Source organism: Hetaerina americana, unplaced genomic scaffold (genome assembly GCF_022747635.1).
Source record: "Hetaerina americana unplaced genomic scaffold, ioHetAmer1.1.p SCAF_1, whole genome shotgun sequence".
Classification (NCBI taxonomy): Eukaryota; Metazoa; Arthropoda; class Insecta; order Odonata; family Calopterygidae; genus Hetaerina; species Hetaerina americana.
The window spans coordinates 97,667,816-97,685,952 of record NW_027286069.1 but is presented as its reverse complement, the minus strand read 5'-3'; the positions used below and the strand labels follow the sequence as shown (position 1 = coordinate 97,685,952).

Below are 18,137 nucleotides of genomic sequence, written 5' to 3'. Positions count from 1 at the left end.
TACATTAAAAATGAACCTAATTAATAAAAAACTCATGTTCTTTATGTCTGCTGAGTAAATCACACTTACTTACACTGCAGTATAAGGTGGGATAAGGATTTGAAACTATTTGGCTTTATTTAAATTCAAAATTTTTATTTTCTAACAAAAAAGAGATGAATTGAACATGAAAAAATACAAACAGCATTCACTTTCTCAAAATGTTCACCCAAAAATGAAAATATGTATTAATGTCACACCTTATTTACAAACCTGTACAGGAAAACAAAAAAAAATCAAAAAAATTAATGACTTGCGAAGAAATATATTCAAAGAATCTTTTTTTAGCCTAAAAAGAAATAACCATTAAAGAAATAAACTTAATACTCCCAAAATGAAGCATAAAATTCAAGAGGTATCAAGTGGTGGGGAATAAATAGAGCATGATGGTAACTGAAAAGTATGAAAATCACCACAGCCACAGGAAAAAAACTGAACTGTAAAGAGTGGTTTGGAGTACTACAGATGACTGCACATGCAAGCACGCACACACACTAGAGCCTGTAGGTAGGGCAAAAGACAATGATTCCACTATAAAGAGAGCAAGACGATGGTCATCAATTGAAGTCATGCTTCCATAAGCAAGGGCACTCCAGAGCATGAATTGAAACTGCACTGCACAGAAGGTGTTAAACTAAATGTATTAACCAAAAAGAATCACAAATAAAATGATCCACTTTTATTGAAATTTCAGCGATATGACACAGATATGTGACTAACCTTTAGGGTTACACATGCTCCAGCTCTTACAAGGTAGGCAACAACATCATTATGGCCAGCTCGCACAGCAAGCATGAGTGGAGTGGAATGGTCCCTATCAGTGGCATCCAACTGTGCACCAGTCTGTACCAACACATGAACACAAGCCATGTGACCCCCAGCTGCTGCTACATGAAGTGCCGTCTGAAGGTTGTAATCTCTGAACTGATGATTAGGATTGTGTCCAACAGCTGCAGAAGAGAGGACATTCTCAATAAGCAAGACAAATTCAATGCTAACGTAAATTTTAAGTCAGTGATTTAAATGTGATAATCCTCAATTATAAGTTACCCAAAAATAATAGGGGGTAATTAAGAATATAACAAGCAGGAAAAATTGTTTCATTCAGTTCTTTAACAATTTGTCACTCAAAAATCATTCTATGCTCACCAGATGGAAAATAACCTGCTTCACCCACTCCTAAAAATGACATTTCTAAATTGTTTTTCTGGAATGTGACAAAATTCATAAAGAAGGCTGGGAATGGACCAAATCAAATTACTCTTGAAAGACTGAGGTTAGGGTTTTTCAAAAGAATAATTATAGGTTCACTACTGACAGAGGAGTTGAGGTATTCATTGTTCCCAAAGCTATCAGCCAAAATCATCCCAGAGCCAGCTAAATAAGCAGATATTGGGAATGCTTCATATCTGGTCGTGCATTTACAGATAGGAACCACGCTCTCTGCTAATTATCATTTACTTTTGGGAAAGTGGTACTAAGTACTAGCAAATAATATCAGATGACTATTGAACACGAAATACATAAATGTACTCGTTCCATATCAGTGGGCTGGTTTTTCAATGGCAATATTTAAATATTTTGTGACGTTATTGCAAAGATATATAGTAAAAAATTTTAAACTCTAAATGCCTGATTTAAAAGGTAAGGAAACAGAATTGGTATGAATTTTTTGAACAATGATATTGTGAAATAAGAGTGGAATTAATAACTGGATTAAGGAAATTATGAATGAAAAACCAAATACATACTTTACTTAAGGACATGCATGTGACATATTTAATGCGCCCCTTAAAAATATGGCCGATAGCGCAGAATTTTAATCTGATTACTGTCCATCTTTTTAAATTATCCACCAGTGCCTTCCCCTTATTCACCATGGTGCTCTACAGCAAATCTAAATATGATCAATGGGAATACTCACCAAGAACATTTAGAAGCTTTTCAACGTCTCCAACTCTGGCAGCTTGGTGCAAACTTTTCAATGGAAATCTATGGAGGAGAGAAAATAAGTTTTACTTGGAAGCAACAAGACGATGCATTTTTATTACTCTACTCCAATCAGGGACCTTTAGAAACCAATAATGTGGGTCCTTAAAAAAATCCAAAAAATGGTACTCGTAGTATCGGAAAAGGTTTGCTTTTATCATGCCTCATCTCTCACTAGATGGCCATTAAAGTTTCAGCTATATCCATTACGTTGCTTTATTTCCATAGGCGATTAAAGCTACTAACTTCTGTGTATTTAGAAAAATGGAAAAAAATGAACTTCGTGCAGTGATTACACACTTCTATATAAAAGGATCAACACCGAAAGAGATCAAAATAAGTTGGATGAAGTTCATGGCACATCTACTCCAGTGGTTGCGACTGTTTACAATTGAGTAAAAGAGTTTAAACATGGTCATACATCCACAAATGATGAACATTGTTCAGGATGGCCAGTAGAAGTGATTTCTACAGAAAAGATTGAAAAAATCCAAGATGTAGTTTAGGGTGATTGACAAATCACCAAGTTAGCAAAATCATTGAGGCCACAAGCATATTGCAGCATATCACAGTATTTTTTTCGATTTTGCATGAAACATTGGGTGTCTTGGAAAGATGGGAGCTACATTTACTCTCAGCGGAGAATAAATGCAATCATGAGGTAGCTTCGGATGCTGGTTTGGTGCTTCCCTATCACAAACTTAACAGTTTCTGCATCAATGCATAACTGTGGACGAAACATGGATACACTATATCACTCCTGAGACAAAGGAACAGTCAAACTAGATGGTTTTTAAATGCAATCTGGCTCTGGAGCAGGAAAAGATGATGAAATCGGCTGACAAGATGGCCACCGGTTTTTGGAATGCATTCAGAATCACCTATATTGATTACTTGCACAAAGGAAAAATGATAACTGGATAGTATTATGGGTCATTATTGCACTGACTGAGTGGAAAGATCAGGAAAAAAGTTCGCAATTGACAAAGGACAATATTTTCTTCCATTAAGGCAATGAATGGCTACACACCTGCCCAATTTGATGGCAGAGGTTCTTAATAAAGGGGATTTAAAGTTTGAATTATTCCAATCTTTACCATTTTTGGCCCCAGTGACCTTTTTAAATTTCCAAACTTGAAAAAATGGCTCGGCAGAAAACTATTCACATTGGACTAGGACGTTATCACCAACACAAACGCATATTTTGAGGACCTTCCAAAATCCTAATAAGCAGATGGTGTAAAAAGTAGGAGAAATTCTGGGAAAAGTGTATCGAGCAAAAGAAGATTGTTTAAAAATAAAAAAAGTCTACCCAAAGTTAATTGTTTTTCTATTAAAGACTTATTGAATGACCCACATATATGATTGTCTTTGACACAATCTTGATGCTAAGATAATTAACAATCCTCACTCCCCAAACCTAAGATCAGCTAGCACTAGACGATAGAGCTCACATCATTAGCTCTAAAGTAAAGAGTGAACTTTGCAACTTTAGGTTTTAAAAACCAGTTCATAGCCCTGAGCCAACTGTTTCAGAAAATCACACACTTGATTTAGTTGAGATTGGCATTGAAGCCAAGGCTCTGATTTAGAAGCAAAATTACCTACCCAATAGGTTTTCATGCCCAAAGATAATAAGTATGTCTACAGTTTAGACATCACACTGACCCTTTAAAAGGATATTTAACGAAAAGTGAAGGGAGTTTGAAAACATCTACAACACACAATTGGTATACATAGATTGAACACAGACATGAAAAGAACATTTTGGCTGACTTCAGCACATTTATCCTTACTCTATGAGATAATAAATAAGTGGCCATAAAATGATTTTAGAAGCCATAAAGTTAAATAAAAATAAATGGCAACATCGTGTAAGATGGACTAGAGTTACGAGTTCACAATATTTAAAGTTTTCACCATTGACAGAAAAGGATTTTACAAATGTTGGCTGAGAAGGTACTACCATAGGGTTAGAAACCCCATAAAATTATAAAAACCTGTAACAGATTAAAGTGTTTCTTTGCAGGTTGCTAACATAATTAATACAGAATTCTTGGAATTTGAATCAACCTCTATAATACCAGTAGTAATTTATAATTAATTCTGGAATTATTTACTCACAAGAATTCACAATTTCTTTATGGGAGTATAGTGTAGCTACCAAAAAAGGAATATGCATGTAACTGCGAAAGTCATGTCTTGGGTGCGAATAAAAGTAAAAATCATCTAGGAGTGGAGAGTGTGATATCTGCTATGGTTGGAAGCAACATAATTTTACTAGTCCTTCCCTTGACATAATGTATCCATGTATTAAGCAGCCCTTTGTTAGTAATCAGGTAGTCTGCATAGACTGATATACATGTGCTTCAATGATTAGAAGTAATTACATTACTGCATTCAACTACATTCAAGCCTTTTAATTACTACACCATTTGAGTACTTTTCTATCAATCATTCAGGAGAAAATTAAAATTACTTGAAACATGGAGCAAAATAATATACAAATGATTATACATCTAATAAAACATTTAAGAGAGGCAAATTAAGTCACATTAATTTTGCTATGACAAAACAAAAACTAATCTAGTCGTGCAAAGCAGACAAATGAAAGAAAATAAGGAAGACTTAAGTTAAAATAATACAGGTCTCCCTCCAATTCCCCTTACTTTCATAAAAGGAAGTAATGCAATCAGGATTCAATTTAGGATGAATACAGACCATATGAGCCTACATTTCTTAGCCTTGCCTAACAAGACAAAACCTAACTGTCCACTCTTCAATGAACTATTCTTTCATTCAGATTACATTCTCTCTCTCCATTCCATCCAACAGTTCCATCCTTTTCCTATCCCTACCTTGCTTGCCTAACATCCACCCCAAGATGGAGAGTCTACAGCATTCCATCACCAATCAAAATACTGCATACATTTTTTCCGTCTCCTTTAGAATTGTCCTAACCATCTCTCCTCCACCACCATACCTGGTACTTCTTTGTGTATTTTCCTTCCTATCCACTCAACCTTTTTCATCCTTTTCCACATCCACATTTCTAAAGCCTCCAATCAGGGCCTATCATTTTACTTCAAAAACCATGTTTCTGCACTGTGAAATACCACATTCCCTCACAAAGTTTGAACAAGGCTGTTCTTCACATCCTTGCTCAACATTCCTGCCATCAATGACCTCCTTACCTATGCAAGTTTCTCTGCCAAAAAATTATTCTTCTTATTTTCAAACTAATGTGGCCAACTTGGTCCAAAACACTTCTGAAATATGTACTGTTCCACCTGCTCTAGTTTTGTCTGTCCTATTTCAATATTTAACTTAATCTTTATCCTTAAAAAAAACCTAATTATCTTTGTTTTTCTTAAATTGATTCACATCCCATTCCTATTACACTGATTTTCTAATTCAAATTTGGTGAAAGGTTAACTAAAGCTTTATCATCCGCATACATAACTGATTTTATGACCACTTCTCCGACTTTCACTCCTATTTCTTGCCCTTTCCCTCCTTGCGGTTCCTATTGTTTTGTTTGTGGCTTTTGATATCCCTTTCTTGATATGTTCCATTTATCTCCTATTGTATCTGTCTCACTACCCTCACTCATAAATTTTTCCAATGCCTCCTGGTACTACTTTCTTTTTATACCATTTAATGCCTTTACTTTCCATTTACTTACTATTCTTTTCGGTTTTATCCCCTTGAATCTGATGTTACACTCGTATTTACTGCGGAAATATATTTAACTGTCCAGCTTTAGTTTGCATTATATCAAAAAGTGGGCAATGAAAATTGATAGCATTAAATTAATTTTCATGATCATATAAGTATGGCTTGCCACTAAAATTCTGAAGCTAAGAAATTTTGGAACAATCAGGTGAAATACAACAAAGAACTATTTCTGAAGATTTAAAAACTTCAAGATTTAGATACACCTTTTCTTGTGACTAACAGTAATATCAACTGTAGTATCTGGAAAATTTAGACACATTTTTGTGCATATGCTACTGCTTTGAAATATTTTATCAATGGATTTCTCCCATTTATATACTTTACAGAAACGGAGAGAATGCAGATAATGAGGATGCATTCATTTCATATCATTCAAGTAAATTTGGGAATAATTACAATTAAACATTCTACCAAAAGGCTAGAGATAACTTTGTTTTAAAATGTAATGCAAATATTGGACAAACTACTCATGTTCTTCAGACACATTTACATGCACTCACGTTTACCTTGAGCCTCAAAAACAATAAAAATTCTGCTAAATTTAATTTAAAGAGTAGATGCAGCAAGAAGTTGAATGTCATGCAATTTATCAGTTGATTGATTCCATAAAAACCATGTTAAAACTGCATCAGAAGTACTGAAGTATACTGCATTGCCCAAGGTGATGGCAGGTAAAAAGTACCAGTAATGGGACATAAAAATTACTACATTAATTTGAATCTGAAAATGAATTTAGAGTGCCCAGCTATGTTACATGATGGGATGGTTATATGTTTGTAAAGGTGGTAAAACTTTGGTGAATTACTCTAAGTACAATACAATTTTTTAGGACAAAATTTTAAGATTAAAGGTTTATTTCAAAAAGTTTACACTAGTAATCATTGTATAGAGGTATGTTTTCATTGAAAATATATTGAATTTTAATGTCCTCCATAGTTAATGTGCGGCTATTTTGATTATAGCTTGCTTTTAAGCTCAAAATTCCTTGACATGCAGGAAGGCAATAAACAGAGAGGAAAGTGCCATTGGAGTAAGGAAATCAGAGGGGATGGCATAATATCTGCCACAGGAGGGTGGATGAAGCTAAGAAAGATTATATTTACTTTTATTTACATATCATTTTAACTGCTATTCTTCAAAATAGTCTCGCAAAACCTGGAAAACTGCTATTTGTGCATGGGCTTTTAATTGGGCTATATAATTGGTAATATGCACAGCAGTCATGAGGAAAGGCATTCCTGAAATGTTTGCTATCAAAATGGGACATTTATAATCAGTTTTATGTAAAATAAAATTTAGTAAAACCAAGATTATATTCTATGATGATAAATGAGCCATTTTTTTCATGCATATATAGGCATACCTTGACAACTTTATGATTAAAATTTCACCAAAAAAATTTAATTCACCCCAAAATTCGACTAGTACTGCTCCTCTAGTGTAAAATTGAAATTTTCATGTTATCAAGACATAAAATCAAGATTCTATTAAAATAACAATATTAAATTTATCATTTAAAAAGATCAAAAGAAAAAAAGAGGAATACCTGTATTCTCTTCTTTACATGTATACATGCAGACAACTAAGTCTATAACAAAAAGGTAACACGGCCACACAGCATAACAATCACACAAAGCATGAAAAATGGAGAGTGCAATTGATTCAAAGACAGGGTACCATAGCATGCCCCTGGTAATATGTATTGTCAAAATGAACACTTACAGTTGTACCGTCAGACAGCTATGGATGTTATGACTAGATCAAAGCAAACACAGAACACACCTTGCCAGAAGCTCAGGCTTTTGAGACAGATAAACAAGCGTTTTAGATAATGGCTCTAACTTTTCCTTCTCTGTTTCTGAGAGCAGCAAGGATGGAGGAGGAGGGCGGTTCACAACTGGCACCATTTCTCCAGCCTGGACAGCAAGGGGAAGTAACTTCTGCATTTGTACTGCTGGAGCAGCAATTGGTGCTGGAGGGAAGGGATGACGAGCTTCTGAAGCAATGGCTTTGGTGAAACCCATTTTGGCTGCGGGTCTGCAAAATAATAAGGCACCATTAATGATTGGATGACATTCGAATAGAAAATTGCAAAGAATACAAATTAAGTGTCAAACTATATGCAAGAGATATATTAATAGTAAGTTAAAAAAACATAATATTTCAGGAGTGAGTTTAAGTTCCAAAAGGTTGGATTCCAAAATTTGCTGCCATTACTGCCACACAATAATAATGTGATTTTTCTTACCACAAAAACTACTGCTGCCTGCTTCTTGCAGCACAGCAGTAAAAGCAATTGTAGCATACTATTAGTGCAGTATTCTCAGCACTGGCAGAAAATCTCAGAAAGATGAGCGAATAAATGCAATCGTGTGATAGATTTGGAGAATGGTTCGGCACTTTTCTATTGCATTCGAGATGAGTTTCTGCATCGATATAAAACTGTGAACGAACAGGAATGCACTACTGGACTCCAGAGACAAAGGAACATTTAAACAGAGGGTTTTTTTAAAGGAAACCCAGCTACAAAGAGGTTAAGATGGTGAAATCAGGGTCCCAAGTCTCAAACATGTTTTCTCCAGAGAAAAGGGTGAATCTCCCAAAACAGATGATTCTCTAAACCTAAGTTTTAGACTTGTTTTCTCTTGCAAAAGAGAAAGATGATTCTCTTTTAGAGAAAATGAGTCCCCCAGCTCAAGTCTATAACTTGGGAAGCAACTGCCGGGATTGTAATGACATGTGATAATTGAGGACAATGACATTTCCTTAACTAACACATTTATGCACAGACACTATCGGTAGAATGTAGTGGCATTTTCTACGATGAAAAAGGTGGAGCTCCCTAAGTCAATTGTTAAACATACATACATCTCCTACCCTATTTTGTTAAATCCCACAATCACATGCACATGAAACAAATATAGGTATTTGTCAAATTAAAATAAATACAATACTTTTAAATGTTTATTTCATTGAAGCACTAAATCTTGTTGATCAGTTCTTCACAAGGGTGGTTGAAATTGACAACAGAGCCATCCTTATCTATGTCACGTATCTTCCAAACGTCGCAGTACTTTCAAATTACCATTTCAGAGCCAAAATCAGAATGCACTTGCATTTTTAAAATAAAAATTTACTGTGTATTTAGGCCATCTCAACACGATTTGTACTGGTTAAACTTCAACTCTTTTCAATATCACAAATGTCTTTCTTCAAGATAACCAATAGCCAATTCCCTGCTTTTCTTCAAAGGTAAAATGATGGAATATAATATTACTATGAGTGGCTAAATTCAGTACTTAAATATTTACAGAGGATTAAAATTTGCAAGGAGCTATTCCTTTGTTCTAGACTAAAACAGCAGATGGGATGAGCTGGGTGTGGTTCCGATGAAATAGTTTCTGATTCACAAGCTTTCCTTTTCTTTACAATGCTTTCTATGATTACCTTGGGTCACTTTTAGCTGAACAGCTAATGCTGTGTATGCATTCCGATGTTGAGTAAAGATTAATTTGATTGCATAAATATGAAATAACCTATTATCCACTTATGGAAATAACTACCGTATTTCTTCAAATCTAATATGCACCCAATTTTTAACACCCTAAAACAAAATAAAGTTAACCCAGATTCTAAGATGCAGCATAGTTTGCTCTCAAAGGGGCATGGGTAAAAAACCAAGACCTGGCATGTGTCCACGAGAATCGTTCACCGCAAAGTTCAAAATGCAAGTTATCTTGTTCGCGGAAGAAAATGGGAACAGAAGAGTAACTGCAAGATTTAGTGTAAATGAGTGCAGTGTAAGACAATAGCGTCAAAAAAAGACCGCTATCCTGCAGGAATGACATCTGTTTTGTAACCAATGTATGTTGGTGTTAATAAGCTATTCAATACAGACTTTGAGAACAGTACATTTCATAGTTATCTGCACCTGAGCATGAGTTATCTGCTTCAGGAAAAATCAAACGAGCTTCTCCTAACAAAGTCGCACGATGGTTTCTGCGGTTTGTAGAACTCTTTCTGAGGAAAAGATCATGAAGACTTTCAATAAGTGCTGTATCAAGATGGACAGCACAGAAGATGACATCTTTGCCAATAAAGACGATGAAAGTATGTGTTTTCAATACCCGTGGGTTATAACTGTGTCTATCCCTTCCTTTAGCTTCACATAACTCATCTATATGGAACTTTTTCTCTGTTCAGATGCAGAGTGGGAGCAAAGTGATTGGTCCAGCACTTCAGATGAAGGAGACAAAGATCAAGGGGGTTACCTTAAATTGAACTGAAGCAACCTAAACAATGAAATTACATTGTACCAACTTTTCCGTTACTGTGCTTTTACTGAAGTACCTTTTGCAATCAATTAATAAGACATCTGTTTCATTTCCATTACGCCTTCTCGTAATAAGCCAACACCTATACTGCCACACTGCTGCGTCGACCGGGAGTAATACAGTGCAATTGTGCAGGTGTCATATGTTGTCTCTCGCCCATTCTTACATTCAAGCTTAACCTGCCAACCTAAGACGCCCACAAATCTAAGAAGCACCCTGATTTTTGAGGCGAAATATTGCTAAAAAGGTGCGTCTTAGATTCAAAGAAATACGGCATATTGATACAAATCTACCAACGGTATTTTTTAGAAATTCATCTTCCTATTAATGAAAATTTCCTGGCAGATGGTTCCATTAATATCCTCAACCAATTCACTAACCAAAATATTTATTAAATATGAAATATACAAACTCTTTCATGCTCGGCATGATACTTGTTTGCACAATATGGTTTCAGGTCACATAAAATGTAAATAAGTAGTAATAAAAGATTTAATTCACTTGCAAAGCACTTCCCATGAGAACTTCTTATCTTCCATAAACTTCTTTGAATCCAAAATTTTCTACATTCCAATCAGCAGAAAGACTTATGTCAGTTACAGACTTAGTTGGGGGGATTCTTGAAAAGAAAACATTTGATCTATTCTCCTGGATAGAAAAGAAATAGACTTGAGCTCAAGGTGACAACGTGATGGTCACAATAATTTTGGGATGCACAAAAAATCATCTACATGATTTACATACACAACAGACAAGCTGTAAATGGAGTATGCATTGTTATTGCATCATTTGAGTGAAAAATTCAAGAAAAAGTCCTCATTCGACAAAAAACAAAATTCTCTTCCATGAAGACAATGCATTGGTGCACCACTGCACAGTTTCAAAGGCAAAATGGAATGTCAGTTTCAATTATTACAACATCCACCACATTCACCATATTTGGCCCCAAGAGACTTTTTTTTTATCTTTAAACATGAAAAAATGCCTCAGTGGAAAATGAGTCTCATCGAACAAGGAGGTCATCACTGACACAGATGCCTATTCACAGGATCTTCCAAAATCCTGTTTCCGATGGCTTAAAAAATATGGATAAATGCTGGGAAAAGTGTATCAAGTGTACACCATGATGAAAACTAAAAAAGTCTGCCCAAAATAATTTTTTTGCTATTTTTTCCTAAACACTTATTGAGCGACATGTAGCATGCGACTTGCACCAGATATTACTATTAAAATGTCATGAGAATATTAATTATCCTGTAAGAAATAATTAAACAAATATTTATACATTCAAAGAACTGCAAGAGGTACTGCAAAAGTTACTTTAATGGGATCATCCCTTAATGTGCATTAAATGGAGAAATTATGCAGTGTAAAAATCATTCACCTTGACCCCAATAAAATTTCCCAAAATTAGTAATTCTAGGCAATTATGGCAGTTTATTTTTTATCAAAATTGAGGGAGATGAATATTCTTCCACAACTATTATACTGAAGCAGTTTTCATGCCTGCAGTGGTTAAAGAAACTAAAGTAAATATGTTAAAAAAAGAAAATGTAAGATTCATTTACGGCTTCCGAGGAGGTATCTGCTTTGGCAAGAACACTAAATTCCGAGGAGTCCTGAGGCTGAGATGGATTTCCTTGGCTGTCTCAGTTTCTGATATCAAATTGTCCTCAGGTTTTGGAACAGAAGGTGCCCCACAATGAGGACACAATGCTTCATCATCCACCATGAGTTCACATTCTCGATGATAGTGATGAACAGATCCTCCACCATCACCTCGCCTCCTTTTACTCCACTCACATTGCACAAACTGACCCTTTTGTGTAGGAAGGTAAGATGAATGAAATATCAGAAATAAAATAATTTGGTTTAAACAACTATTTCATTTTCAGATAAGCAAAGAACACATTTCCAACAGTAGAAAAACACTGAAGTAAGAAATCATTGCATGCACTCACACATTTTGCATGAGTAAGCTCAAGTTCTCAAGCCTAAAACTCATGTTAAAAAGCCATATTACGTGCTATCAGAGATCAAACAACTAAATATTCATAAATGATGTCATATGATAACCACAACATAAACAATTAGTTCTCTGATCAGTGCCCTGTAAGCTGTAAGTGTATTTGAAACATGTCACAGAAATTTTTCTTTAAAGGAAGGAGTTTTAAGAGTGAAGAACATGCGTAACTATTTATTCAAAAGTGCACATATTCTTGAGAGAGTAAGCTGGTAATCATTTGAATATCAAGAAAATTATTGGCCTTTCATCCCGATGGGATGATTTGAAAGATACGATTAATTATTTAGGTAAAAAAAGAAATTGCATTCCAGTATGCATGGGAAATTCAATTCCAGATTCATAATGATTACCTGAGTGCAAAACATTCCACATCCTGGACAACAGTTATGACGAGCAAGCCGCTGCCTATGGACTTCACATAGCAGGAGGTAAGGCACCCTAGAGGATGGTCTGCGCATGAACCCATCTTGAACAAGCCCACAACAACCAACTGCTCTACCATCCATTGAGTCCACAGCCTACATCGAAGAAACAACAAGGTTATGACAGTAGCAAAAATTTGCCTAAGGTGATACTAGGCCTTTTTCAATCAAAAATTAATACAGTTAAATTAAGAAAGCTCAACTTTTTCTGAGAGAATAATGCTTATTAAGGGACAAAAAGTATACTCAAATTGCTAAATGGATAAATTTTAATTTTTAAAACTAAAATCAACAACCCAAACTTGTGGTCAGGCAAAATGATTCCCAAAACATAAATACAAGTTAACTTCAGCTAATTTAACTACCCTCAGTCTCAATATTTCCCATATTTGCTCAACCATATTTATGTCAGATTCGCAATCTACAGGGTCTTAGAGAGACTCACTTTATAAAAAAAACTGATTTCAGTAAAATGCCATTGTAGAATGTGAATGGAAGCCTTTAGAATGGAACAAATTCAAAATAATACATAATCATGTATTAAAACATTCCACCTCAAAATATTGCAATTTCAAAAAACCTGATAAGATTTATGACAGTACATATGAGAATGAAGGCATCAATTTTTTACCTCCTCTCCTTCCTGCCCTCGGCATGGTTTGAAAACAGAATACAAAAGCTCCTAAATGAAGGAAGATTGAAATTTGAACAACTTTTGAACGCATTCATTACTAAAGATGTTGTCAGCAAAGATCAGCAGATTAAGCCAGCCTTTAATTAAGGATAAGCTGAGTAAATGAAAGATTAAAATCTTTCTGATAACCCACTAACTTGGATCAAACATACAAAAAGAAGGTGGTGCATTTGAGGCTTCATGGTGATGCTTGTAAAAGCAGACTTTTTTCAAAGTAATTCATCACAAGATTCCAAAGGTGAATATTATCAAGGGGATAGACTTACCACAGCTATTTTCACAAACCACTCTTACCCAACTTTACTTTACCACTCTTTTTCCCAAAATACATATTCCTGCAATTTAACTTGAACCCTAATCTTCCATAAAATGTAAATGAGATGTCCCACCATTTTTCATTACAATAGTATGCCTCATGCCACTCGAATATTCGCAGTACCCTTTGAACAGAAAAGATAAACTTTTCTGCATGTATAGTGAGAAATCAAAATTGGGTCACAATATACTTACTACTGCACATTTAGGTATTTTGATTGGTTTTTAAAACCAATATGACACATACAGGGTGCAGCAACATAACTTTTTGATAGCATTTTGCATTTGAAAAAAGAAGTTATGTTGCCGCACTCATTATAATTTTTCATGATGCCAAATTGATTATTTATGTTAAAATCAATGACAGTGAGACTATAATAACAGGACAACACAAAACTCAAATTCTCTAGCTAAAAGTTAATTTTTACAGCAAATTTATTGCACAAATAAGATTGAAATGCAGTCACTACTTTGAGAATTAATTATTAAGAAGCATTATCAAACCTGGCAGTATAAGTAGTCTGAACTAGGTGAACTGGGTCTTGTCTTTAAATCATCTTGTAGGGAAGATGTTACGGCCTTCATAGGGGTTCGACTTCCTCTGGCTCCACTAGATTTATTTCTTCCTAAGCCATCAGTGGGCAAGGCCACTTTTCCCCCAAGGTGAGCAATCACTGTTTTCCGCTCTCGACAGCAGCATAAAATCCTGCCCAAAGATGGCTGAGCCTGCAAATTATTACAAAAAAAGCTTTCATTCAATCATAGTGGCATTACTTACACCTACATTTACAAATCTAATATGTGAAAATTGTTATTAATGAGTGTTAAAGCTGTGAAAATATTAATTATGATACTCTGCAGAGGATATTATGATCTTATACAAGGTTTTAATGGGTGAGAATAACCTTGGCATAAATATTGGTTCCAAGACTAATGGACTTCCACTTGATTCTGGTTTCAGTCTCAAGAACAAGCGGAGCTTGGATACAAAGATCTCAACCAATCCATCACTATAAACTATAGTAACATATGTAACACATATTAAAAACATTTCCAGATAACATCAACTTATACCAACAATGACACATCAATCTTAAAAGGTGAGAATTTAACCCGCAAATTTTCCGAAATTCTCTTAATTCAAATAACACTACACATTTTTGCAGCTAATAGACTAATTTAAAGGTAATATTTATGGACTATTTGATAATGTCAATTATTTAAAATATTATTTATTAATACATTATTAAATGATAGAATTAGTAGGGCTAGCAAGGGGAGAATCAGGATGGGCAATAATGAGCAAAGTTTGTCCAATTTCACTTCTGCTCTTTAACTTAAAAGCTGATAAAATGTTGAAGGTGGCACAGGAAGGGCTTCTTGGGTATGGAATGAAAGTGATCAGTGAGTGAGGACCCCGTTAAGACAATTGAATTAGAAATTGAATGATCAAGCATTGATTAGACAGCAGTACAATTCCAGATAACATTACGCATTACAGGATCAGGGTGTAAAGTATGAAATGAAGACATCACAAGAAAATATACTATAATAACTGAGAACATACACTAGGGGTAGTTTAAACAGTTCGCACACATTTGAGTGGTAATTTAGCCGTAAATTACATTAATAGAAGAGTCTGATTGGTAAAAGAAGCATTTGCAAAGAGAAGGTATGTTTAGGAAAAAATAGGAGAGCTAAGTAAAGACTAATATGGATCATACAGCCACATGAATCTGAAACCTAGTTAAGGGCAAAAAAAGAGCATGAATTGGAGGCTAATAGCTGTTAGTACAGTTAAGAAGGGAGAAAATGTGTCTGACACAAAGGAATACAACTAACTGGAACACATGGAGGGAGAAACGAGGAAGTTTATAGGGGATATTTGAAGATTATAAAAAGTACGCAGAGGATACATTGAAAGGTATAGAGGGATGCTAACAGCTATGATAAAAGGGAAACTCTTAGGAAAATGGAGTTGAGGAAGCAAGAGTCAATGGTCGCTATAATTGAATTTCATGTCCATTTTAACATTTACCTGTTAACACAAGCAAAAGTAGCAATTTGACAATTCATACCTCCTGGCCATCACAACACAACTTCTGATGAGTAATATATATAATGGTATATTAGGAGTATTTGAAAGCCTACTCTCTAAGGTTGGTTATGAATGGCCACAGACTGAACACTGGTATATTTCTAAACCTGTCTAATAAGACATAGCCTGACACCTTAAACTACAAATAACCCATCTGCCCAACAGTCTTCAAAACTTCATTGCCTATCAAAATGCTCTGAATCCACCTATCTTGGCTCCATTAAATTTCCTCCAACAACCCTTTCCCTTCTTCTACCTTGTACTTCTTTGTTTGTTTCCTATCTATTCATTTTACCTTTTCCGTCCTTCTCCACACCAACATTTCAACACTCTCCAATCTATGACTATTATTATTTTGATCAGACCACCAAATTTCCACCAGAGCAAAGTCATGCTCAATATAAAAATGTTCACGATTACTTTCTTAACATTCTTACTCAATGCCCTTTGTATGAGTTCTCTCATAGCAAAAGCTTCTCTGCCTAGTGAAATTCTTCTTCTTATGTCCCTATTAATTTGAACACCTTGTTCCAAAACACATCCTAGATAGGGAAACTATCTTAACATATAATAACATAAAACAACAATTATTAGCTTTAAAAAACAACAAAAAATAGTTAATAGGGTTTGAAACACCATTTGATGACACTGTATTTAATAGATAACCTAGTGAAGATAATTAATTTACAAAGTTCAAATAGCTTATGCACCTTGAATATGGTATCAGAGGTGAATATTAAACTTACACATCTATATGGTGCATATAAAGAACTATATGAAAAATTACATGCACAGTAGTTTGAGATTGCAGGATCCTATAGATACAAGTACATACCACATGTGAGACTCCAGTGGACTCAGGCCTAGCTGCACCAGATTCTGATGATGAAGATGCTGCAGAAGATGATGATGAAGAAGATGAAGATGAAGAGAGAGATGGTTCTGCTTTCACAGGAGAGGGTACCCCTTGCCTCGTCATTCTCCTAGGCCTCTTGGCACTCCCTGCATCTGCTATGGCAGCCTCAGGCTCCTCAGGACGAGAATTCCTTCGTTTCCTATGAAACCATTTAGATAAAAGAAAAGATAATGACAACAGGAGACCTTTAGTAACACCTGCATGACTATGAGTAATACAATTCATTATGATCTCATATAAACTTTGCAAAAAAAATAAATATAGCACACAAATATGAATAATGCAAACCATGCAAAGAAACAAATCAAGACAGGTTTGAATGACTGAATAAGCAGACATATTAAAGAAACGTGACAGTCTGGGCAAGCAAAAGTATAAATTTATGTAGTGATGCCGATCCTAGGGAGACATAAACTTTGATCCAACCTGTCCACAACATCACCAACAGCAGGGCTTAAACTCCTAATAGTTGCAATGGCTGGAATAACATCCACCTCTTCAGGAACCTCGGGAATATTGACAGATACTGAAGATGAGGATGAAGAAGAGGAAGACGATGAGCTGGAAGATGATCCGGACGAATCAGATGATGATGATGATGAAGAAGAAGAACTAGATGATGACGAAGAGGAGGATGATGACGTAGAATTCTTTCGCTGTGCACCCTCACGTCGCCCAATGGCATTCGCTTGAACATCTTCCTCAAATTCCATTTTCATTGGGACATCCACAGGGACATCCTCAGTGTTATCCTCTTCTTCGGGGGCTGGTGTTTCCACCTTAAGCTCATCTGGTTCTGCCTCTCCCCTTGTAGATCCATCACTTGAACTTGCATCCCTAGGAATACGAACCGTGCTGACCCTTGAGCGTCGCCTGGATGGAGGTGCAGTTGAGCGTGGAGTTCGTGCCTGAGGTCGTCTTTTAACATTCCGTGCTAATGTAGGTGGAGGGTCTGCATTAGTGCTGCTGACATTTTTTCCAGACTTGGATGCTGATGGTGTGTTCTGCAATAGTACAAACAACACATGGACATACACCATAAAAATTACCATGTGCATTCATAAAACTATTAAAGAAAATGGTCATTTTCTTTTATTCGCCATTAAAAATGCAAACCCCAACCTGAACTCAGACAAAAGAATAAAAAATTTCTAATTTGAGTGAACCTGATTTGGCATTTATAATTAAGAAACCCCCAAAATTGGTTTACTAAGTTAAATGCCAATTTGGGCAGACACATTACATGGCAATAGGTCAAATCTCATATTTTTCAAATTATTCCTATTTAGATTCTTGATTTAGGAAGTGACTCCTTTAAAACTATTTGTTATAATGGTTAAAGAAAATACAATGATATTTTTATTTGTAAGAAAAAAGCTGCTTGACACCAATATTGAAATAATGAAAATTCAAAAATTTTATTTTCATTTTTAATTCCTGATAAAAGACTTGAAAAATTGTTTGCATGTTGATTTCAGAGCATAGTACAAACATTACCTAATCATTAACATAAAATATGTTCACATATAAGATGACTCAAGTGAAATTCAAAGAATTCTTTTCAGA

At 35.2% G+C, this 18,137-nt stretch overlaps 1 protein-coding gene across 2 annotated transcripts in view; it reads right to left on the bottom strand.

Annotated features, from left to right (window-relative positions):
* G9a (histone-lysine N-methyltransferase G9a) overlaps nt 1-18,137 on the bottom strand; it is a 38,018-nt gene that overhangs the window by 11,406 nt on the left and 8,475 nt on the right. The window contains exons 4-11 of one of the 2 annotated variants that reach the window (XM_071593826.1): nt 16,998-17,575; nt 16,491-16,710; nt 14,062-14,283; nt 12,477-12,644; nt 11,669-11,919; nt 7,549-7,803; nt 1,964-2,031; nt 760-989 (exon numbers count right to left, since the gene is read on the bottom strand). In XM_071593826.1, the coding sequence (XP_071449927.1) occupies nt 760-989; nt 1,964-2,031; nt 7,549-7,803; nt 11,669-11,919; nt 12,477-12,644; nt 14,062-14,283; nt 16,491-16,710; nt 16,998-17,575 (1,992 nt within the window). The remainder of the gene's footprint in view (nt 1-759; nt 990-1,963; nt 2,032-7,548; nt 7,804-11,668; nt 11,920-12,476; nt 12,645-14,061; nt 14,284-16,490; nt 16,711-16,997; nt 17,576-18,137) is intronic. The other variant, XM_071593834.1, reaches the window with a different exon arrangement.